Source organism: Pleuronectes platessa, chromosome 14 (genome assembly GCF_947347685.1).
Source record: "Pleuronectes platessa chromosome 14, fPlePla1.1, whole genome shotgun sequence".
Classification (NCBI taxonomy): domain Eukaryota; kingdom Metazoa; phylum Chordata; class Actinopteri; order Pleuronectiformes; family Pleuronectidae; genus Pleuronectes; species Pleuronectes platessa.
The window spans coordinates 13133362-13157786 of record NC_070639.1 but is presented as its reverse complement, the minus strand read 5'-3'; the positions used below and the strand labels follow the sequence as shown (position 1 = coordinate 13157786).

Here is a 24425-nt window from a genome sequence, read left to right as displayed (position 1 = left end):
TTCTACCAGTTCGCTGGGGGCTTTTCCACACTGTGACCCCGGCTTTTCTGAGGAGAGAGCACTGAAAGAGGGAGAGGAGTTGAAAATACGACTTCTCAGCTCTGCAGTAGCCAGAATGAAATCCCATTACACATGTGTTAATTATCCCTCCTTTTATTCACAGAAGTTTTAGCAGTTGGCGACGTCGTGTGCTGGAAATTAAAGAGTTACTTGGGCTTCTTTGTCTGTAAAGTTCCTGTGTGAGGGTGAATCAAGGATATTTTTTTAAAAAGAAAAAAGAAAATGAAGAGTTCCGGGTTTGCAGTCCTAGGATTGTTGGATCAGAACATCCACAAGTGATGAGAAGCGGTTTCCTCACAGGGCCATCGGGGTCTGAAAACAAACCAAACAAACATTACTTCCTGCATAAACACACCATCAATGTTTCACTATTCATTGTCTACAAAAAAAAATTCTACATATTTCTAAGTGAAATGTATTAAGCATAATCTGTTTCAATTCAAGTCAGCATTTCAAGCTGAAGACTGACAAATCTTTTAATTGAATGATTAACAAAAAATTTTATGTTTGCTGGTAATAATCACTTGAGAAACACAAACAATTTTAATTTTGAAATCAAATCATCTGAATTACTTTAGGTCAGGTGGAAAAAATTACAATTTTTGAACTGTTTCTTACTATAATTTAATTTCGGGTCTTAACCTGCAGGTAACAAATTCAAGCTGTAAATTTGATCATCACACAAACAAAAGTGTCAATGTATTTTTAAAGACATTACATTTTTGTGGTTCAGACTCTTTGATATTTTCTAAAACAGTAGAAAAATGTAATTTTATTTCTCCTTGTCTCTCTCCTGGCTCTTATGATAATGTAATCAATTAACCACTGTAACAATCTCCTTTCTCAGATATTATGCTTCAATTTTGTGTTTACACATAGCTCAGTAAACAAAATCAATTCACATTTTGATGCCACACTGAACAGGAAAATAGACACTGACTCCAGTTAATTGTGGTGCATCTAGTTTGCGTTCATTGAACGCTGCAAATTACAGGATGGCAGCGAGCAGCAAAACCAGACAGGAAGCAGAACAAAAGGAAATTTCACTTGTTTGATCCAGTGCCTTTAAAAAAGTGAAAGCAACCTTCAGCGTGGCGTTTCTGCATCTGGAGCTGAGTTGGTGATAATGTCCAGAACGAGCCCACGAGAAAGGATGAGCTACTGTATTGATGTTAAAATATATATATAACAGAGTGTGGAAACTATTTATTTAATTTTTTGTTATTAATAGAGTTGGGCTTTTTGGCCACAACTTATACCAAAATCAAGATAAAAATGTTCTTATCAGTCAAATGGATAATTATCATGATTTATTGTCACATTATTATTTATTTTATGATTTTTGCTCTAGAGGGAAGATTTTGGTTTTAAACTCTTCATAAGTAGAGAGTTAAAAACATATTTTACAAACCTGAGGGTGGATCAAATATATTCTAAACCTCCTTCGTACATGGCATAAGACTTATATTGATATATATTGGACTTATGTGATAGGCGTGCTTGCTATTCATTAAATATTGATATTGTTTTATGCCCTATGAATTTGTATATTTGGGTTGGGCTATGATTATTTGAGTCTATGTCACAGTAAACAGAAAAAAAATGTTAGAAATGTTACTTTTAAAAGAAATGTTTTACTCAAAATCAGCTGAAATGGCCAAATCCAATGACATAAAGGCCTCAATGCCCTCACACGGATTTAAAGCATCAGCATGTTCTTCACGAGGAAGTGAAATTAGACAACATAAACTGTTCCCAATGACAATAATTAATCACTGATCACATGCAGAGTCTGCAGGGATCACACGCACGCTTTACCAATGCACCATGGTCTGGATCATTTAGGAGGTGCTGTTAAAATGTGGGTTGGTAGAGCTGGGGAGGGTTCTCTGTCACCGGGCCGAAACGAAGTCTGTGACATCTTGGCCCGTTCCACTCCCCCCCTCCACGAACCCACCGGCCCCCTCCCCTCTGCTCTCGCCCTCAGGTGAAGAGCAGCAGGTGTTAAAACACCCTCAGCCACAGAGCTGCCCTAACGAGTGCTGCCTCCGCGCTCCAGCCATGCATGGAGGACTTTATTTTGAGTGTGGCAGGGGTGGTTAGAGCCCCAGAGGCCCCGCAGCAGTGGCCCCCGCACGGAGCGCTGCCCTCCTGCCACACGCACCGAGGAGCCACAGTCCAATTCATATGAGAAAGTGGTCATGTCATCAGGGGAACCGAGAAACGCCTCCTCAAATAAACATTTAATCCCTCAGGTTTGTAAATGATTGATTTGGCAACAATAAAATAAGATGAATAGCAGCCCCACATTACACTTACTCCAACAATAAAACAGCCCCGGATTAATTAGCCGTATTCTTGTGGTATTATTTTACATTTTGCTGCAAATTCAGCCTCTGCTCTGTTAATGGTTTTGCTCGCAGCCGCGTTTCAGTTTGTAGATACTATAATCGTGGGAAAATAATGACAGTTATCAGTCGCACCCATCAAGCACCCATAAAAAAAATCTGTCCTCTGTTCTGGAAGATGATAATTATTGGTTTTACTACCATTATCATCGTCGTTGTTGATAGAGGAAATCTTGAAGCATTTTTCCCTCGAAGTAATTCGAGAGAAATCACTTCAAATTGGCCTATTTTTTAAGGGGGCAAGGGACCCGCTTTTCGTTATAGCCCAAATATTTCACAGAAATCTTTAAATCCAGGCGCCCGCTGCCGCCTGGCACACTGTGGCACACGCGTCGTGATGTCACCGCCCGGGCTTCTCATATCAGATTTTGCAACTTGTCGAGGTTCTGCTTTGAGATCAATTATGTAATTACACTGATAATCGCAGTGGTGGAATTTAACTGCCTTTAATTTGTTGTTCAGGTGGAGATGGAGGGACCGCGGATGGAGCAGCCTGGCTCCTCTCCTGCTCCGTGCGCGCACCAGCAGAAGAGGAGCCTGCGAATGATTCCTGATAACACGAGGAGCTGCTGGAGACTTCCTGCTGCTCCTTCCTCAGCCAGGAGCGGCCAGTGGAGCCACTGTGACCCCGGATTTATCTTTACCATCACATGATTTGATTTGATTTTGAAGTAAGTGGACAAACTTTGCTTTTTTTCCCCTCTTGATTGAAATGAAGATACTGCTTTATTTGAACATGGCCTGCCGCAGCTCTGAGGTGCAGCCGGCCGCTCAAGACAAATGTCTCCAGTTTCGTCAGTCGTCAGTTCAATTAAATCCAATGTCCACGAGTAAATTATTCTTGTTAGGCTGTGGGAGGCATGGCCGCACCCCCAACCTCACTTAGACTCATGCTAATCAAAAGGTGCCAGTGTTTAACAGAACTGCGGCCATTAAACCACCGCGATGGAGGGTGCGTAAAGACGCATGGAGAGCATTTTATAAGGAGATAAGGTTGTGTTTTTTAAACAAGTAAATAAACAAAATTATACTGTATATCACAAGAATATAAAAATATCCATAAAAATAATTAAAAGAGGATTTTTGGTGCCGTGCAATTTTTAAATAGATTATTTTGAATCACTGTTACTTAATTGAACATCAGTAAATGAATCGCCACACAGATAAAACAAACATTTAGTTTTACTTGTCTATGTGATATATATGTTGTGGTGCTGTAATGTGTTTTCAGGTGTAAAATAGACCTATAAATATATAAATATACCTGCACCAATAACCCTGCTCATTTGACTTGAGGGAAAACTGTTGCCAGGTGTAACTGAGACCTGGAGCCGGTCTAAGTGTTAAATACATGACTAATCACAGAGCTACTTATGAAAATTAAACAGCACTGTTATGCTAATTCACTTCCCTCCTGATAGAGAAGTAGAAGCTTTAATCAGAAAAGCTTTAATCAAAGCGCATGGCCAGCAGCAGCAGCAGCTTTAACGAGGCTGCTAATATTATTTAACTTTATTAAAAGACGTTTAGACGAGAGGGGGGGGGGGGGGGGGGGGGGGGAAGGGAACAGAAAGAGACAGAGCACATTTCACCTTATTATCAAGACCTGTAATTAAATAAATGACCACGTTGGATTAAATAATAAAACATTTTGGATTTAGTGCTGAGAAACATTTGCACCAGAAAAAGATGTAATACCCATTAAAATACGTAATATTTCATTGCCTAGAAAATCAATGTTGTTAAAGACTGGGATTTCAATAATAATAATAAAAATAATAATAATAATAATAATGCTAGCAGTAATAATAATAGTGAATCTTGACATGCCAGTGTAAATCTGAGGTTTGTGCTTTTCCTTGACTTTATCAGCTTCTTCGGACCCAGCCCCAGCGTCGCCAATCGGCTTCCCTCTTGGAGAGAGTGGACCAATCAGCGACAGTCCTCGATGAATATTCATGAGTCCGAGATTCAAACCTTTGAGCGAGTTTGTCTTGGTCCACAGCATCATACCTAGGACTTTTCACAGGGACAAACTACATTTTCTTATGAATGGAAAGAGAAAAAATCTGCTCGGCTTAAATTGGGACTCGTCCTTCTCTGAGATCATAGAAGGAAAACAACAAAAGCGAGACGAGGGGTACCGCCAGAAGAGATGACAATGACTACAATTCCAGAAAGTCTTAATAGCCCTGCCTCAGGAAAAGCCGTTTTCATGGAGTTTGGACCCCCGAGTCAACAAATGTCGCCTTCGTCCATGTCTCACGGACACTATCCCATGCACTGTTTACATTCTGCAGGTCATACCCAGCACGACAGCTACAGTCCGGGCTCATCGTTCCCCAGATCGCTGGGTTATCCATACGTAAACTCCGTCGGCAGCCATTCCACCAGTCCATATCTGAGCACAGTACAGACCTACCAAAACAGCTCGGCACTCACACAGACGCGGCTAGAGGACACAGGTAAGAGAACCACAGCTTCTTTGCATCTGATATATTAACTTTACGCGCAAGCACGACTGTCTGCTCCATGCAATCCACGTTGCACCGAAAAAAGACGATCCAGACGATGGAATTAGGCTCGGTAATTATTTATTGCGTAACGCTATAAACAATGTATGCAATTAAGGGTAATTATACGAAAGTACAGCGCTGGAGTATTTATTGCTGCGCAACACTGTTGGCTACAACTGCCTCCTCATTTTTCCTTCTCTTCTCTGTGCTTCTTTATTTTGTCTCCAGCAGCAGAAACAGAGAAAAACACAGTGGTCGAAGGCGGAGAGGTTCGATTCAACGGCAAAGGGAAAAAGATCAGAAAACCAAGGACTATATATTCCAGTTTACAACTTCAAGCTCTGAACAGGAGATTTCAGCAGACCCAATATTTGGCGTTACCGGAGAGAGCTGAGCTCGCAGCGTCGCTGGGTCTCACTCAGACACAGGCAAGTCCACGAGACAGATTCACAAATAGCTTCACTCTGCTGGAGCATCCATTGTTTCAGCAACACACACTAGCTTATTATTATTACATTTAAATGACTATTATTACTTTTTTTGTTGATCAAACTTTGTTTTATGAAATTTGTTTCGTGCGTAAATCGTGCGTAAAACCTCCCTTTTAAAACCTTTTATACCGTTTGTCTATTATTTATCTTTAGTTTCAATTTTCTCATCCTTGTTTCCTCTTTATCTTTCCAGGTGAAGATCTGGTTTCAGAACAAGCGATCTAAATTCAAGAAACTGATGAAGCAAGGCGGCGGCACGATTGACGTCGCCGCTTTGGCCACTGGCCGCGGACTCTCGAGCGGCTCCCCCACGGTGCCACCTGTCTGGAGCTCGCCGACCACCGTGAAGACCTCAGTGGGCACGACCGGGTCTTACATCCCGAGCTACACCTCATGGTACCCCACCACGCACCAAGAGTCTATGCAACAGTCACAGCTCATGTGAACACAGACCTCAGCCCCTCGACTCTGCTCGTGGCTCTTGTGTCAGGACGGTGGCTCAGACTGGCCCAGCACTGGTAATGCACCACACCGACCCCGGGAGTCTGCTGCCGCATGCCGCCAGCTGACACCGAGGCCTCCTCTTACCGGATGATGACAAACAGCGAAGAAGGAGAAGGAGCTGAGAGACTGAACAGGCACGCAATGCGGCAAGCCGGTGACGGTCAGCGAGGATCGTAGACAAATGGATCTTTTTTTTTTTTGGTTGCCGTTTATCACCTTTGTGTCGGTTAGCGTTTTTTTTAACCATATCTGTGTGAGTTGTTCTGTTGTTAAGCTGTAGGCTACATGTTTATAAGAAAACGCGTGTTTGTTTAAGGCCAGATGTTTGGTCAGAGGTGATGTTTGGGCCCTAGAATCAATCTGCATCCACCCACAGTTAAAATATTCGATTCGGCCTCAAAGGGGAGTTACAACGATTTATAAATTCCATCCATCCGACTATTACGCATCCAGCTCGTATACAACCACAGAGCATACTGTTCAAAGCCTCAAATTGCTACTATGTTGTTTATATATGTGTTTGTTATTTAAGTTAAATTATTCGGGCTAGTTTCTTCTGTTGAGGTCAGTCTGTGTTCATTTCGTGAGTGTGTTTGAAATAACAACACTGTGTTGTTAATGCTGCACTAATGCAAGCAAAAGCTTTTCTATGCCGTGCCCCGGTGTTATGTGAAAAATGTAAACGGCCTGACGATTTGCTGCTTTAGAAAAAAAAAATATCCTGAGGGTGAGCAGCTCATGTGTCACTGTATTTTGTACATAATTTCTCAGATTTGTTTTTTCTTTCTCTTTTTCTGTGCTGTACTGGATACGCTGTGAAACAGGGTTTTAGGCTTTTATGTATTTGTCCAGATGTGTTGAGGTCAAAATAGGGAAAAAATATTTAGTTTTGTATTGATCACTTTAATTTATTGATCTGTTGCTGAAGGTTATGTACATAATGTGCAAAAAGTTTCAAAAGCAGTAAAATGATGATTTAAATTATGTCAAGAAAAAGTGTCTGATTCATCCCCCCCCTCCCCCCTCCCTTGCATGCAACCCACCGTGCACCGGCACCCTGCACGCAGCCTCCTTCTCGTGTGAAAAGAAAGGTTTCAGCGTGGTGCAGGTCTAATGTGAGCTGACACAAAGCAGTATCATGTTGGTCGCATTGAAGCAGGCAGCGTGTGAGTGCGACTGTGAGCTGCTAAAGGCTCCTCGTTTAGATTTATGGTTATGTTGAGCGTTTACATGGCTCTGTGCTGCTGCTGCTCACTGCTTGCAGATGTTATCAAAGCTCTCGAGTGACCTAGGGAATTATACAAGTCTAAGGTTGCATGTAAAAAATAAATAAATCAGCATTTACAAGATAACGTCAGTACACGTGGCTCGGCTACATTTAGAAATATAACAGAAAATAAAAAATGGCACATGCTTTAATGATAAATAGTGGAGAAACCACAGTGAATCCTATGGCTGATAATCCCTCATGTTATGGTGCTTGCGGGAGAGCTGCGGTTCATACATTCAACATCATCACTTGGTCCTTTCTTCTTTGCAACTTTTCTCCATCGCAGTCAAACAAAACAAAAAAAACTTCCCTCTATTTGTCTTTGACCATCCAGATCCTCTGCAGTGAATGGGAGAGATCAATTGAGTGTGTTAAGTGAATAATTGCACAAGAGGCAGGTGCTGCAAAAAAAGAGAGGGGAAAAAAAAAGAAAGATAACAGAGTGGATGAGCAAAGCGGGACATGGAGCAGATCAGATGGAGATCAGTGAAAGTGGAAAGTTCAAAAGGCTTCCTTGTTTGGGCCGAATGCACTTTATCCAGTCTGTCCCGTGACTCGCTTCAGCACTGAGTGTTTTAGTTAATCATCACATTTAAATTTGTCATGGTCCTATCCTTTATTCGAATGAAAAATTCAACACATTATTTTGTGTTTGCGTTTAAACTTCTGATGGCAAATATTTGTTTATTATGAAAAAAAAAAATCATAATTATTTATATTATTAAACAACATTATTATTATTAATTTATATTTGTTTTAATTTGATATAAATGTCAGGGTTTATTTAGGTATTTTTATAGTATTAAATCAAATGTATCTCAAATAGAGTGACCTGCATTAGACACAGGTGGAATTGTCAATATTGGAGAACATATAAGTGGAAAATAAATTGAAGGAAAAATGTACATTTAAAAATGAAACCAAGATTAAGAAGACGAAAATAAGGAGATGCAAAAAGAAAACGAAAATAATTTTATAACTTCTTAAAATAATATAAAAAATGGAAAATTCGTGATATAAGCCTAAATAATTTTTCTTACATGTTACTGTTTGTGTAAGAAATGAAGAATGAAAACAAGTAAATAATTGCAAATGTGCAGCTCCTCCTGCTGCCACATGCATATATAAATACTTTGTAATTCTAATGGTATATCTGATGCAGCTTTAACGGTCTGAACAACAGCATCTCGTTAACATATAACACCATCACCTCACATCATTTACTTCTAAATGGGTTCCATGTATGTTTTTTAGGTGTGAGTCAGGCCATCACAATACGGATTCATTATAATCTACGTCAGCATGATTTATTAATATTACCAGGCCTTTATATATAATATTAAACTAAAAGTATCTTGGAAGAAGTAGAGAAAGCTCTATTCAGCTATAATGTTCTCTCTTTGTGCAAAGCTTCAACCCTGCAGCCTCCCCATGTTATTATAACATGAAAAGGGAAGATACTATAGGAGACAGTCCTATGTGAAGCATCTTGTATAAAGACAAGGCCCATGCAGCCTTACACCATTAAAAAAGAATATGAATTGTGCTGTGGCTGCTGTAGCGAACATAAATATGCCTACCTAAGCCCCAGAAAGGCGCAGCTGCAAATCCAAGAGGGTCAGTGTTATTTCGATGTATTCTCCTCTTGATTATACGAGCTGAGCCCATCAAACCCAACATAATTACAGTCATTTCGCCCTTATTTATTCTAATGCAGTTTCCTATCTCTGAGGTAATTATGAGCAATTTTTTTTCACATGGAGGATCTTTTCTTTTTTCCACGTTGACAAAGGAGATAGTGCTCTGAAAGAAATGTGCCGCTGCCGTGAGGAGAGAAAAGAAAAAATATATAAAATAGCGAAATAGGTGAGCTGCCATTTCGTCACTGTTCCCTGAGACCTAGCCTATGTGTATAGGGCTGGCAAATTGCTTGCAGGTGTACATCACATGAGTTGTCAATGCGAAGAGGCTGCAAAATTAGCGACAGCACAAAGCAGGAGGAATGAAAGCAGCCAGCGAATTAAAGCACAACTTGTGTGTCTCCCCTTCCTCACATTTCCTCCCGGTGTGAGCTGCTTTCTCAGCTGCAGCACGTTTTAAAAAATATTTAGTTTTTTTATATAATCCCCCAAAAGAAGCTCCTCGGCAGCAGATTTCAAAGTTACAGCATAAGACACACGTGAGATTTCACTATTAATAAAGTAGCACGGATCATCAAATAATCAGCGTCATTCATTGATCTGAATAAGAATTGAAAGGAAAAAAGCAAATGCATGAGATCTAGCAAAGGGAGAGAGGTGGATGGATGCCTGCGACGATGATCTGCTTCCTGTGGGGGACTTGGTTTTTTCAAATGCATCCAGGCGTCACTTCCAATTAAAAAAAAAGTTAAGAAATAAAAAATGCTCACCTTTCAGCCCCTGGTGTCGAAGGGGCCCTGCGGCTCCACGTGAGGAGGCTCAGAGGAAGCAGGAGGCAGAGGAGCCGCAGCAGTATCTTCATCATCCTCCTGCAGCCCGGACCCAGATGAACCATGAGCGCTCAAATCCCACAAAATGTGTCCCATGTGTTGGTCTCGGCTACAGCAGCAGAGTTCAGAATATGACTGGAAAATGTCTGCTTTATTTCCCCCTCTTTATAGCTGATGGGGGAAAAACTGTAGATTATTAGCATAAATGTTTACTCCTCATTACGCTGATGACATTGTGCACTCGAGATCTTGGTAATCTTTGGGGGGAAATTATGAGTAATTTTTAAAAATTTAAAGCAGCAGTCACCATGCAATTCAGGCTAATTCTGCGTCGGCTCCACGCGGATATAATTACCATTCGAGTCAAGATGTTAGGGCTAAAAACTATGCATTGATATTCCCATTTATTATGTACATGCAACTTTGACAATGTTGACGCTTGAAATAGCAGCGAAATTGTCTTGTGCAAAAAAAAGGACAGATTGCATCCCTTATTAGGACATCTAAAATTGCGAAGAATTATATAGTAATTGCAGGCTTTCAGATTTGAAAGCCAGAATGCTCAAACCGGAGCAAATGTGGATAAAATTACAGATCAGGGTATAAATTAAAGAGGGTATGGCATTTACAAGTTGCCTAGAGAAACGCGACAGAAAAAAAACAAGGCAAACCACAGCAGCTGATCCATGATGACTGGAGTCACGTGGAGCAACAGGCAGAAATGCAATTTTATTTAATTGTGTTATTGATTAACAACCAGAAACAATTGACTTAAGTAGTGTTATGAAATCTGCCCATATAAACTATACATGAATGGCTAAAGCTGTGTCATCTCAGTCCACGGTGCACCATGCAGGCCCTGACATCATGCATTTCCTCTCTCTGTGCAGTAACACGGAGTGAAACCTACACAGGCCTTGCTGTGCACATGCAGCCTGGGTGTGATGTTGTCGGGGCGCGGAGCTGCTGCTTGTCTGGGATCTGGTGCTGTCAGCCCCGGGGAGGAGGCTCCACCACGGAGCTGCAGCAACACAGAGCAGTTCTAATTATGGACAAACGATCCCACTTCATGACCTGTGGTGGGTTGAATGGGAGAGATGGTGAGCGAGATCTGTGTATCTATCTGAATCTGCGTGTCTGTTAATCGGCTCTGGGAATACATTATAATAAAAATACATTTCCTAGTTGCAGTGAATGCGAAAGAAGTGTTTGGACGTGCCCCTGCGTATAGCCTCCAGGCCCCAGCAGCCTCATAACCAGTAATGTAGGTCAATGTGCTCCTCTTCAGAGATCACAGAGTTGTGAGAAATGTTTCCATGATGGAGTCGCTCCGGGCTGTGCTGGGGCCAGCTCCTCTCTCTGTCTCTCTTGTTAGGCTGACTTCATAAAAACGTCTGGAGAGTGACTCCACACAGTCTGAGGAGCCCGGGCTCGGTCGTGCCCACCCTCATCTGGAAGCCCCTTGCATGCCAGGGCGTGTAGTCGCCTCCCCCTCCTCTTCCCAGCCCGCTCCCCGGCCCTCTGCCCCGCTCCGGCCCCGCTCACCTCCGGCTCCGCTCGGATAATCATCCACTGACGGAACCGGGTAAAATAAATGTAATTCGACAGACAGCGAGGAATCATCTTGTGCGTGTCCACGCTTGTGATGGCGCCGTAACACGCTCGTGTAATTACAAACAACATCTTATTACTTGAGAAGTGGCCTTTGATCAGTGGAACCTATCAAGTACACCTAAAGTCTGACATGACTAAAGTTAGCTTAGCCTAAAGCTAGTTCTGAGCGACTAAGCAACTCATATAGAACATATATGACACACTAAATAACTGTTGCATGTTTGTAACAGTGTATACCAATAAAGTGATTTTTTTTGTTAGCATATTTAGTCTTTACTAGTTTTGTTTGCAATATCAAACTAGGATGTCTTAAGATTTTCTGAAATAGAGCAATTGCAAATGAAAATCTAATTCATGCAGCACTAACCCAGCATTTAATCTATATTAAAAAAAATGCCTACCTTTCAGTGACTTAAATAAAAGTATTATTTTTACTGCTCGGGGGAATAAAAATAGTCCCTGAGCAGTTGTGTTATTTTTGGACCATTTTAGAAGAAATGAGACAACACACAATTTCTGCTCAATGACAGAATGTCGTGTTACACTGACACGTTTGAAGAAATAGAAACAGAAGGATGGGCTCTGCACAGAACACATTTTATTTAAATAACGTCTGTCCATATATGAAACACTGCTAAAATAAATAAGACCAAAATACAATTAAAAGGGTGATACAAGAAAATCAGAGGGAGGGACAATCAGTAGCTTACGGTGGTTAATGGATTTGCACCAATAGCCTTAAAAAAACAGTCAAAGCGTCATCAAAAAAGCTGTGGTAAAATATTTACAAACGTGGATTCACACACTTACCCCCCAAAATATATTCAAACCAACTGATGACATTATGGATAAAGGTAAGTTGTCTTTTTTAATCATCTCACAACAAAATGAGGTCATGTTGAAAAAGGCACGATACAGTTAACTTGTGCTACATCTGTGACAGGCTCGTCCTGCGGTAGGTGTTTTATCATTTGCAGGAATGGCAAAAAAAGTGACGTCCGCGTAAAAGTGGGCACAAGCCCAGGCTGTGATTGCTTTGGGTAATAGTGGTTCATTCATCCCTCGACAAACACAAAATAAATAAATACAAAAATAACTGTAGAAATTTGTGTCTACATGGTCCATGAACCTGTCTGGCTCCATTAACTTCTCCTTGATGCGTAAAGTTCGCATTGCGCACACGCTAGGTCTGCAAAATGAAGGTAATGGCATTTTTCGTTTATTTCACCAGTATCGTCCGATTTAAACCCGATGCTTTTTTTTATTATTATTGTAATTTTCAGAATATCGTCCCAGCGCTTATGGCGGAGTTGTGGTGGTGCTGGACCAGAGGAGGCTGCAGATGCACCGAAGAGTTCGTGCCTGAGTACCAGGAGTAGTTCGCCAAAAAGGACGAGGGCGCAGTCGTGTTGGGAGGGCTGCAGCTCTGAGGTAAACTGGAGTTGACAATGTTCATTCTCTGAGTCTGTGGAAAGTCCCAGGCAGTAGTTGGCGGAGACGCGCACGGGGGGGACTCGCTGGAGGCAACGTGTTGCTCTGGGGGCATTTCTCCACTTTTCCACAACTTCTTGAACTTGGAGCGACGGTTTTGGAACCAGATTTTGATCTGGAGAAGAAACAGAATATCAGCATGGAATTCACAACTGATATTTTCTAGGGCCCAGAATCCTTTTGTGGCCGTTTTAAATTCGTTTCATAGTAGACAAACAATCAACATGTGACAGTGTGCGACCCACCTGTGTTTGGGTAAGGCCCATCGAAGCTGCCAGCTCGGCCCGTTCTGGTAGAGCCAAATACTGCGTCTTTTGAAACCTTCGTTGAAGTGCAGCCAGTTGGAAGCTGGAATAAATGGTTCGTGGCTTCCTGACCTTCTTTGGTTTTCCATTAACCATCCGGATTTCTGGCTCGCTCTCTTCTTTCTCTGAAGGGAACATTCAAACGCATTTGGTATGAGGGGTTTTGCAAAAGTTCTAATGGAGACAGTTATGCTTTTTCAAGGGCTCCAGTTATTCTTGGCAGATCCACATCCAATAGCAAATTTGTTAACACAATATTTAAAAAGACTATGTAACCAACAAGCACTACATTTTAAATAAATAATTGAACACGTAGCCCTTGCCCGTCTCTTTAAGATCGGTGTGTGCCAAGTAACTTTTGTCCAGACACTAATTATCCTCGAGTTATTTTTACGCATGATCCAACTTGCTCTGCAGACATTTCGTGTCATGAGCAAGTTTAGAAATTTGGCCTCAAACAGAAGCATTGAGAATTTATGTAACTGCGTAAAAATCATTTCTGATCCTCCTTACCTGTGTCGGCTGGAGTAGGAGAGGGGTTGGAGCCGTATGCGCTGTATGCACCATATGTTGAGTTGAAACCAAGGTCGTAGGACTTTGCGTTATATGCCACAGTGCTCGTGGGGCCGCCGTGGTACTGGTAGGTGCCGAGCTGGCCGAAGTGACCCGGCTGCTGGCTGTTATAGTAGCTGCTGTCCGTCGCCGTGGACACCGGCAGGGTCGGGGACTCCTGCGATTTGTGCAAGCTGTGGTAATTGCCTGAGGTAATCTGGTTCGAATGCATATCGGTATTCAAGTTCTCAAACACCCCGGTCATTCTCGCGTCGAAGCGGAGCAGTCTCGTAACCTACGCGCAAAGGAGGAAGGAAAAAAAAAAAAAAAGAGTCAAAATTGCGGAGCTCGCGAGCTGCAAAAACACGACTCAAATCACGGACTGATGACCCCGTCTCCGTGGAAATCAAAACGCATTCCCTGGTTAAACTGTGGCACTGAGGAAAAAAAAGGTCTGCGGAAGGTGTGTCCCCTCGCTCAGTGGCCTGTGATTATCTGATACGGTCGGCGGTGGGAGCGCATTTATGAGAGAGCGAGAGGGAGAGAGCTACTGTGTCTGAGGCGACCAATGGGTAAGGGCTGCCCCGCTGACTACTCCCCACCGCGTCCACCCTCCATTATTCCTTCAGGTCTGTGCCCCTGCAGAGAGTCTTCATCAAAGCATCGCCAAAAAGAGTCAGAGAAAAAGGCACCGTGACCGAAACCTGCGGGTCCAACAGGTCACTTCTCCGCCCGGTGACATTCATCCCCGTGCGTAATCATCCACACACGAGATAAAATATGACAGGAACATGTGGATGAATGTAATACACATCTGCAAATTAGTTCTCAATGGCTCTGTGGTTTGTGGTTGATGGCCATTATCCTTTGGATTTTACGCTTGTCATGTAGCAAATTTATATGAATTTTCAGCACGTGCTTTGGGAGGAACCACAAGAATCTTTGATGGAAATTTGATTTAAACGTTATCAGACAATTATGTGACAGTAACAGAATGAATCAAAACCACACATAGAGCGCGACGAGGGTGTTGATACAAAATCAAAGCCTGCGCCTGAGACAGAGGGTTGAGTTGGGTGACCTGAATGAGAAAGCTGCGGCGCCCCCAAGTGTTGGGAATCGGACCTACAGCCATTCTCCATCTCTTTGTTTGCATTTAATGCATAAGAGAGGAGAAGATGAGTCGCCATAGCAACCATCTCCCATCAGCCACCACGTTTAGAGGCTCACAGAAGTGTGTTATAAAACTGCAACTGCAAAATGTTGTTCGTTCCTCATCGTAAAGGTTTCTACTGCAGAACACAAGTTGCTGTGGTGACGTGAGATGTTCAGGTGTCTGTGTCCCCAACCACAAGATGGCAGCACAGCTCCTTTTATTTTAACATCTCCAACTTAACAAGTAATATGTTGAAATGGCTTCTTATCGATCAGTTAAATGATGACTACAGCTTCAGTGAGACATAACAGGACAGTTACAGAAAGATGCAATGCTCCTTTGTCCACACAAGGAGTGCTGTGTTGCAAAGTAAAACATAGTAGTGATGAGACAGAAGAAAAGTGTTTTCTCTTCTGTCACAAGGTGATTCATTTGAAAGCTTTTTTTGCTGCTGAATCCTTTATTAATGATGTCTGAGACCATTTAAATTATTGTTTGACTCTGATGACGTTATTTTTTCATCTCAACACCCAGGAAAAGAAATACACTTTTATAGCCTGATCTGATGAGAAGTAATGGCTTATTCACTGTTTTGTCTCCAAATCATAACATTTTCTCTGTCCAGTTACAAATATATTACTGTACGAGGTGTTACAAAAATGTATGTCCTTGTCATTACTTCTGCGATATTCTGTCAGAACCCAAAGGTAACCAGAACCGGACCCAAACACGAACCATGAACAATGAGAAACAAATTATGGTTTAAATTTTTTTTATCAGAACAGGCCCTGACAAACTGGGGCTCGGGTATCAATACTTGAATACCAAACCACATAATTATTTCCATATCAATCCGTATGGACTAAGTGCTCATTTTGCATATACACATGAATAAAAGTTAAGTGATAAGGTCAAGTTCGAACCCCCACCACCATCCCACAAACCGGTTTAGGTGCTCTGGTCACCTCTTAACCTCTAGAGTAAGAAACAAAGATAGTGGCATGCAGCCTTGCTAGGGGGTTTCCGACCATGGTGTTGTTGCAGTTTCCTGTACAAAGCCTATCACAGAATCTAAGGAAGTTCTCACAGGATTGTTGTTGCTTTGGACTAAAGGCTGCTGCACACTACAGGATGATTAGGCCGATTTTAAACCCGATTTGCTCCTTACGACTATTGCAGGGTTGTTCCCGACTGGAGGCTTAAAATCAATCTTAATGCTCATGTTGCAAAATGAATAAACCCTCTCAGCCACGATTTCATCCATAATTTTCTTTCATTTGTTTTTCGCTGCATTACAGACACACAACGTTGGTCCTCCTCCATGTCTTCTGAAGTCACATTCAATCACGCAAGTTTGAAACGCCCCTGGAGAGATATCCTGACCAAAGCTTTACTAACCAGCAAAGGCCAAGCTCTAATCACAGTTGGTCATATCTAGGTATTCTAATTGTTTCGTGATTGAGGGCTTCTCTGATGAGTTTTCTCTGGCTGTCCTGCGGCAGGACCCCAACACCCAGTACAGTACCGTCTGCCCATTGTTTCCTTGAAAAGACAAGTAATCCTCTCCTGCCACGGGCCAATGGGTCTCTATGTCAATGCTCATCAGTGCGGCATTGTCTCTGCATTCAGATGCCCGGCAGAAATCCTGCATCCGGAGTCACGTAGAAGTTGACAATGGAAGTCATGCGAGTAATTATCTCATCTAATCAAGATTCTTTTCATGGAAGCTTCAGCTGATTAGACTGTTCGATGGCTGGGGAATTCTGACAGAAAGAAAGTATTATTGCAGTAATCTGGGTTCAAAAATACATATATATCTTTCTAAATTCAACTTTTGATGATATTTCATGTGTAAATGTAAATATTTGTTATAGTCTTTTGAAAGAAGAAGGAGATTCCTCTAAAGAATTCATCGTATTTTACATATCTTACAGTTCACAGTCAACTGTGAGGATTTGCCTAAACACTTGTAATAGGACAGACCACAGGTTAAAAACATAGATTGTCATTATTCCTGCATTACGCTTAAGTTTTCCTGTTGTGATGGCCGTAATGTCCGTTTGCAGATTATGATTTTAATCTTTAATGGTTTCCCCTCTGTTGCAGGGCAGCTGGTGTTATAATCACCCCAGTGCTCAAAGAAATGGAAATGATGCCAAATGAAAGGACACATGATGTAAGCAGCTTTTATCATGCATTCCAAATGATCATTTACACAGGAGCGGATCCTGACTCAGCTCTTGGAACAACATTCACATAACGTTTGTGTACTAATGTGTATGTATTTATATGTTTCCTCCCGGTTCCTATTGTTTTATCATTGTTTGCTGTGAGAAGGACAAAAAGACTATGCCCCGCCTTCTTTTTGTCTTCTGCTCTGCTATCAATAATTTAGCTTAATGCTTGAAATACCGATCCATTATTTAATATTTCTTGGGTGGCAGAGAAATTTGATAAGTTGCTTCACATTATTAAAGATGATGTCAAACTGATGATACTTATTACCAGTTCAAAGAATTCAACATGTTATTCCCTCATGTACTGAAATGTCCATAATCTTTACCTCCATCATGCGTTTGTCTGTTATTAAACAGAATTATGCAAAAACTATATGACAGATTACCACGAAACTAAATGGAAGGATATGGGCAAGGAAATAACTCTAAACTCTCTCTCTATAATTCTAGTTTTCTTTTATAATAATCCAAACAACATTAAAACAATATTCTTTCTTTAAGTAAACTCACAGAGGCTTATAACATCTAAAAATCCAATAAAAGTTTGCAAACGTACATAAAGTAATTCTGACATCTTGTATTCGAAGCATTCTTATGAACTTTATATATGGTTTGTATAATTACACTTTCAATCGACTTTTAATTACAGCCTATACGCTGCTGCCATAAGAAAGGTTGTGAAGAGAAAACATGCTCACGAAATGTCACAACAGCAGCTCATATTGACATTGTGTCTCGAGGAATCAAAATGCACAAAACAGGAAGTTCCATTGAAAAATAACAGCCCTGACATTTTGAGTTGAGTTATTGATCACTGGACATCTTCTTATTTATTTTTCTATGCTTGTTTTTGTTTATTTTGCAGAGACTCAAAAGATAACAGCAGCTGACATCTATGATGTGAGCATTGAGGGTCATTATTGCTTAATAGAGTAGAAGAGCTCAAGCTGGAACTCCATGACCACACAGTGTCTTCTGTGTATTTAAACTGGCAAAAGACAGGCTGAGGATGGAAGAAAGATGTTACACTGAATATTAACATATTTATTTAGATACAAACTCCTATTGATCGTGTTAAATCCTAAGAAGAACTATGATAATGATGATGATGTTTTAATGATCTCAACTGACAGAAGTTGGCAAGACTCAAAAAGATTTAGTACAAATGCATTTCTTCTTCAGCTTTTGGTTTTCAGCTTTAAAGTCTTGTTTGCTCTTTTTCTCTATGTGTAGTTAGATGGGAGAAGTTCATGGGTCCCGATTGATCGATGCCACAGAATTTCAAAGCTAATGCTTTTGTTCTGACACAGTGTGGCGGCCTTATCTCATATTCTGCCAGGGATATTAATACATTTTAAGATGTTGTAATTTATTTATTGACTTTATTTTGTTAGGAAGAGTAAATCAGATATTAGACTGAGCTCCTCAAAATTCAGATTTGATTCCTATTAAGATAACTTTAAAGGTTCAGTGCATAGAATTTGGTGACATCTAGTGGTGAATTTGCACGTTGCAGCTTCCAGATCCAAATAAAAATCTGCGTAGATAGCCGATATTAATGTGGTTTCGTAAGGGGGCTGACTTTTTTCAGATGTGTAGCTGAGATGATGATTCAGTGTAACTCAACTTGAGGTCTACTGATTTTAAATGCATATAAATGATATTAAAATATACCTTTTTTGACCTTGGTAAAACAGAGAATCCAATTTTCATCATGTACTGCATTCTCTGCTCTGTGCTCTGTACTCAGGGTCAGCAGGTGCAGTAATGGTCGTGTTGTGTTTAACGCAGGCAGGTTTCTGGCTCAGTAGAGTGATTAGGCTGTTGGTGGATTCTCTCCACCGAGCTCCTGCTGGGTCTATTGGAGCATTCATCACCTTGGCAACTCACCCTTTTAGTCAAATCACATGAACATTTTCAGCTTCAGGCTTAAAAGTTGAAATGTTTTCAAACAAAACCAACGTAACAGTGGGCGGATTATTCGTTCTTCTCGTGTTTCCATATGTTTTTAAGCTCACGGACACAGAGGAGGTAAATAAAAAAAATCCTGTGCAGGGTCTGTGCACATTTATCTTTGTGCTTCTTGCAAAACAGGGAAATGATCTGCCGACTGTTTCTTGACCTCTCAGTTAGAAAGGTTGAGCCTGTTCTGCACGGCTCCGGACACGAGCGGAGTCTAAGCTGGAGACCTTCAGCGGGTTGTTCGTGATCGAGCATGTGTTTCCTAAGAATTAGTCATGGCAGCTTTTTCTCTGATGAGAAGCTATTTTTAACAACAAAGTGCTGGTAGACGATAACAATTGAGAGGAAGTCTTCAGTTTGGAGCCCTAGTAACAGATGGAAGGTTAAAGTTTGATGCTCCGCAATGGGCCAGTCTCTGTTGAAGATCCCTGTAATGCTAGATTTATCTACAGTCTGCTAATAACTTATACAACCTTCATTTATATTTCAGAAATCATTCAAGGGTGACACTCATTTAAAACAATGTTAAATTACAGAGATAGAGAAAGAGGAGGGAAAAAAGCACCAACATAAACAACATTGGAGCATTCTAATAAACAATGTCTCAATTCACCAAAGTAAAGGTCATTTAAAACATGACTTTAAATCCTAAAATAAATAAATAATTAATTAATCTAAATAAAATACAGTTTTATCAGACACTACAATTAAAATAAATAAGCCCTAAACTGTAAAATAAGAATTAAATTGTAGAAAACAATTGCAACTGGAAGTTGGAAGGTTTAACATCAACTTTTTAAAATGTTTAAAGGTTGAAAGCGTTCTTAATTTCAGGATGGGCTGTATCTTGTTCCATAAGTCAGGTTCACTCTCTGTGATAGACGGCAATCTTCCACATGCTTAGAATTGATCTGAAGATAAGAAATTCATGTAAAAGCTCTTAAGTATAAGATGCCATGATAAAATATTAGATGTCACAGGCCATTCTTATGCCCTTAAGCATAAATGATTTTGCACTTTGCGGGCCCTGATAAAGGAATCCCCAGAATTCCCTGTGTCATCTGTGCAGCCTGCCTGAGAAAGAATTCAGAGAGGTCTGCAAGGTCCTGCACCCCTCATTGTTGATTCAGCGGCACACCCCCCACCCAGGAGCCATAAATGGAAGAGGTCCTTTGTGCGGGGGGAGTGGAGCAGATTTACTGCGGATGGTCCCTCCACAAAGGACCAGGCCACTGTCACAACAGGGACAGGATCAGCTGCTCACACTTTCACACAGTGCGATTTAAAGCTGTGCTAAACGCAGCCACTGATGCAGACACAGCTTCTATGGCCACTCAGCATCCCCACCCTTCAGTGACACTGAATCAAAGATGATTTGATTTGAACTAAATTACTTTTACTCAGGTAGACTGCTGAATTACATCGATACCACTCATTTCTTTCAAAGAGTTTACAACGCTGCAGGCTGAACAGTCATTTTAGTTTTACAATGGCTATTCAGGTCAACAAGTCATGACTTTGAACTGTATGAATTACATTATCAGTCAGACTCCAACTGTTTTTGTTTTTATTTAGCCAGTATATTATCAGTTCTTTTATTTGTGGTAATCAATATGGCTTTATTCCAAGGCACCAACATTTAAATGCGTCTTTTAATTTGCCAATACCAACTGTACATTTTGAGCGCGTTTCCTTGCCTCTCCCATAGCTTGTGGGTTTGGTTTCCTCTGCCAGCGCTTCATTGCACTGAAACTGAAGGAGCCGACCTTTCTGACCCACTCTTTAGCTCCTAAAACGTAATAAGCGGTGAATGGAGGCGGCAAATCTGTGAAACCCAACCATTAACACTGCTGCTATCCCTCTCAAGGAGGGCGTGAGTTGTCTACATTGCAAAACAGACTATATCCTCACAGCGTTACTACAACAGCATGGAATGTACATTGTATGTCTACGTAAATGCCATTCGAAATCAGACTGGACTTACACTGCATTGCACTCATCACTATGTTTTAATGGCGGGGCACATTCGCAAATTGCCGATGCCATCTGTGCATTTTGGACATGTTTCCTTGCCTCTCTGATAACTGTTGGGTTTGGTTTCCTCCATCAGTCTCTGTTATGTCGTCGGTGAAATTTAAGAAGCCGGACCTTCTGTCTGAACAGGATCTGAGTTTAACGGCTCCTGAAACCAAACAATTTCAGCATGTAAGTGGCAAAATGGGTGATTTGAGTCATAAGCAATAACTGGATCTATGACTCTCTGCATGGGCATATGAAATTAAAAAAAGATTTAAAGTGGGAAATTTGAAGCCTACATTCATGTTTCTTTGTCTGTAGCTTTAAAACATTGATAAGTAAAACAGCTTTAGAAGTAAAAGACAAATCTAATCATAAAGATGCAATATAATACAGGCTCCATAACTGATAGGCAACTATATATTGAATGTGTTATTTAATTTGACCTTTAACTCATTAACTTACCCCAATAATTCAACCAGTGAACTATGTAAAGGGCTTAAACTCTCTAGTGAAACCTAATATCTTCCCCACTGATTTGACTGCGGGGCCAAACAGACTTCTCTCAAGTCTGTGTTCATTTTGTCCGATCAAAAGTGCAGCTAATCTGTGAAGAAGGGCCCCATCACCTGCAGGGGTCCACCTGTTCGACCGCCACCGTCCCCCCAGGCTCTCTGTTCCCACTGGCCTGAGACAATACGAGGCCGGGCAGGTTCACCTCCTCTCTCAGCTCATGTTACGCAGCCACCCAGGGCAGAAGTAGACATGAAAGTGTTGTGTATGTGGCTTCCATTCACATAAAGACCAAGTTACGCACCTTTTTCACTCACGAGGACACACAGAAGCAAACAACTTGACCTTTTTGTCTTTATTCACCATGGATAGATTGAATGACTTGAATCACTCTGATCGAACAGAAGTCTCTCAATAGAGGAAAATACGGAGATTTACAGTTCTGCATGAAATTAAATTAAAGAAAAATGTCTCTATAGATCAGATTCCTATACAACAGCTTTGGCTACATGGGCCATATATGTGATATAATGTGTCCATCTGCCATTTCAACATTTTAATTTGTTTTGATCAGCTCACCATCAAGATTATCAAAAGTCAATTTACATTTAGTGTCTCACAAATGTTGAACTAGATTGAGGGGCATAATTTAAACATGTTATATTGTCCGCTGGTTTGTTTCTATGTTTGTTGATGAGAAGGATTAGAACAACAGAACGGATTTCCATGAAACATGACAGGATGCGGTCTGAGTCGGGGACGGATCCATTAAATTTTGGTGTGGATCCAGATCACGGGACGGATCCAGGAATGTTATTTTACTTTCTTTAACATTGAGGGGGGGGGGCTTTTCAACATTGTTACCAACTCCCAGGGAATAGCAGCTGATTTGAATTGTAAGGAACTGTTGGGCCTCTGTGGAGGTATGCACTGTAATTAGTGCTATATTGGGTTAAGGCCATTACATACCTCGTTTAGCTCATTAGATCGAGAGGTTTAAGATACTGAACAGAGCTGGAAAATCTGGACTATAGAGCTAAGAGACTGCGCAGTAGTTGGAAATAAAATGTGTCAGAGATTTAGGATAGAGGACAACAACTGGAGGAATTTTTGAAAAACATCCACACATCCATATATAATCTATACAGCGTATGTTTTAAAACGTACAATATCAATATATATCCATGCTTGCACGCTGCACATTTACCAGTTTAAATCTGTTGTCTCACCCTTCTTTTCAAAAGATGCCAGAGTGGACTCATTGGTGTCAGAACAGATTGTTGTCTATTCTGTCTGGACCCCCAGTGTGTACTGGTCATGTTAACAAGGCATGTTTTTGCCAGCAGTTCGTGAATGTTAGGGAGTTGATGCTGTCATTTGCTAGAGAATCTGTCTGACTTCAGTGATCAGGCTTGTGATGCATCTGTCACTGAGCCCACAGCAACAGAGATTCCATTCACATATCTTACACTCAAACATCCCGAGTCATTTGCTGCAATTAGGAATGTGGCTAAGACGCCACCACACCCCCACTCCAACCCCACCAGCCCCTGCCTGCCGACACACACACACCAGCACAGACACGTACACAGACACACATGCAGAGGGCTTCCTAACTTCGACAATGGCCACATTGTGCTATGTTCTGCTGTGCGATTGTGGCCCACACTGGCTTAAACTTCACACCAACATCAAACACCAGCAGCTACACTGAGGTACAATGAAGATGATGAATGTTTCTTGCAGGTTTGGAGGATGACTCACACACACCAGCTCAGATCACTGCTTGTTGTGGGTTGAAACAGCCTCATTTTCAGATAGAAGCAGTTTGTAAAAATGTTTTGAACCAGAGGGATCACAAAACGTCCCCATCTCTCAATAAAGTATAATCCTTCAGGTATAAATCCAAAACATTACCATCCTGAAAGCTTCTGAGGTCAGTGAAGACCTCCTGTGTGTTGAATGACGTTAGTGATTAGTTATTTATTTATAAATCTGTCCTTCAGCAGCTGTTACTAATGTACGCACAAATTAATATTTTATTCAATTTTGTATGGAGAGATGAAAAACCTCAAAATATTATACCAATAATCAGATATTTTGTTAGATTAGACAGATAAAACTTGCAGACCCCTTTAAAATACCTTGGAACCTACAGCTGCTCGTCTCCATGTCTGTCTGAATTTGGGAGGTTTACAGTATTTGTCCAGCTGACTGAACACCTGACTTGATGTTTATCTACTTCCAGCCGACGACAACACTCAAGTACCCTTCATTAATATGCATTTGCCTGTTCATTTCCTTGCTCTCTCACTCATGATATTGTATCTATAAAATAAAAAAATAGAGCTATAAATAAAACAGAGCTTTTTTTAATCGTGGCATCAAAGTTTGTGTTTTTTACCTTTTCAAAATCCTTAAACTGACCTCTATATATATACATATATGTTGTAAGAACTCTGAAACATTATGGGAACTTTATTAATTTTCATTTGACTTGCAGTTGTCCCATGGTTTTTAAATCTCTGACCCTGCATTTCAAGGCTAGGGACATTTGACCTGTCAGTGATTAAATACTCCCTCCCAGGCTAACACCATAGATGAGGAGTGAAAGTAAAGCAGATGAGAGCGGGTGTTGTGCGGCCGTCATGTGATTTTGGTTTTGGCACAGGAGCTGGTATTTTTATCACGGAGGAATGTGGAGGAAGATGAAAACTAAGATATAGAGCTTTTTTTTGATGATCGGATGGCATTTTTCAAATTTATCAGTGAACTGATTATACTCTAATAGAAGAGTAATAAGAAAAAACAATTAGTACGATTTTTGGGGCATTTTGAGAATAAAGTGGTGAGAGCATGA

At 41.0% G+C, this 24425-nt stretch overlaps 2 protein-coding genes and 1 long non-coding RNA gene across 4 annotated transcripts; 1 reads left to right on the top strand and 2 right to left on the bottom strand.

Annotated features, from left to right (window-relative positions):
• Window positions 1–137: 137 nt before the first annotated feature.
• LOC128456279 (uncharacterized) lies at window positions 138–9851 on the bottom strand. The gene is made up of 2 exons (XR_008341816.1): window positions 9660–9851; window positions 138–372 (listed from the first exon to the last, which is right to left on the bottom strand). It is a non-coding gene; the product is annotated as an uncharacterized LOC128456279 (long non-coding RNA).
• dlx1a (distal-less homeobox 1a) lies at window positions 2995–6963 on the top strand. Of its 2 annotated transcripts, none has more exons than XM_053440372.1 (4): window positions 2995–3139; window positions 4341–4933; window positions 5216–5412; window positions 5669–6963. In XM_053440372.1, the coding sequence occupies exons 2-4, from the start codon at window positions 4624–4626 to the stop codon at window positions 5918–5920; spliced, it is 759 nt and encodes a 252-aa protein (XP_053296347.1). In that variant the 5' UTR covers window positions 2995–3139; window positions 4341–4623; the 3' UTR covers window positions 5921–6963. The 2 variants fall into 2 exon arrangements, with proteins under 2 accessions (XP_053296347.1, XP_053296346.1); XM_053440371.1 differs by having other exon boundaries at window positions 2996–3139; window positions 5213–5412.
• A 2058-nt stretch (window positions 9852–11909) lies between the features above and the next one.
• dlx2a (distal-less homeobox 2a) lies at window positions 11910–14261 on the bottom strand. The gene is made up of 3 exons (XM_053439893.1): window positions 13643–14261; window positions 13070–13254; window positions 11910–12939 (listed from the first exon to the last, which is right to left on the bottom strand). The coding sequence occupies exons 1-3, from the start codon at window positions 13944–13946 to the stop codon at window positions 12613–12615; spliced, it is 816 nt and encodes a 271-aa protein (XP_053295868.1). The 5' UTR covers window positions 13947–14261; the 3' UTR covers window positions 11910–12612.
• Between the last annotated feature and the right edge of the window lie 10164 nt (window positions 14262–24425).

Bases quoted from the DNA above. Each gene is read 5' to 3' on its own strand.
- dlx1a (XM_053440371.1), top strand. From the start codon at position 4,624: ATGACAATGACTACAATTCCAGAAAGTCTTAATAGCCCTGCCTCAGGA. The intron at 4,934-5,212 runs GTAAGAGAACCA...TTTTGTCTCCAG, and splicing joins GACGCGGCTAGAGGACACAG to CAGCAGAAACAGAGAAAAAC. The intron at 5,413-5,668 runs GCAAGTCCACGA...TTATCTTTCCAG, and splicing joins TGGGTCTCACTCAGACACAG to GTGAAGATCTGGTTTCAGAA.
- dlx2a (XM_053439893.1), bottom strand. From the start codon at position 13,946: ATGACCGGGGTGTTTGAGAACTTGAATACCGATATGCATTCGAACCAG. The intron at 13,255-13,642 runs GTAAGGAGGATC...TGTTCCCTTCAG, and splicing joins TCCTACTCCAGCCGACACAG to AGAAAGAAGAGAGCGAGCCA. The intron at 12,940-13,069 runs GTGGGTCGCACA...TTTCTTCTCCAG, and splicing joins TGGGCCTTACCCAAACACAG to ATCAAAATCTGGTTCCAAAA.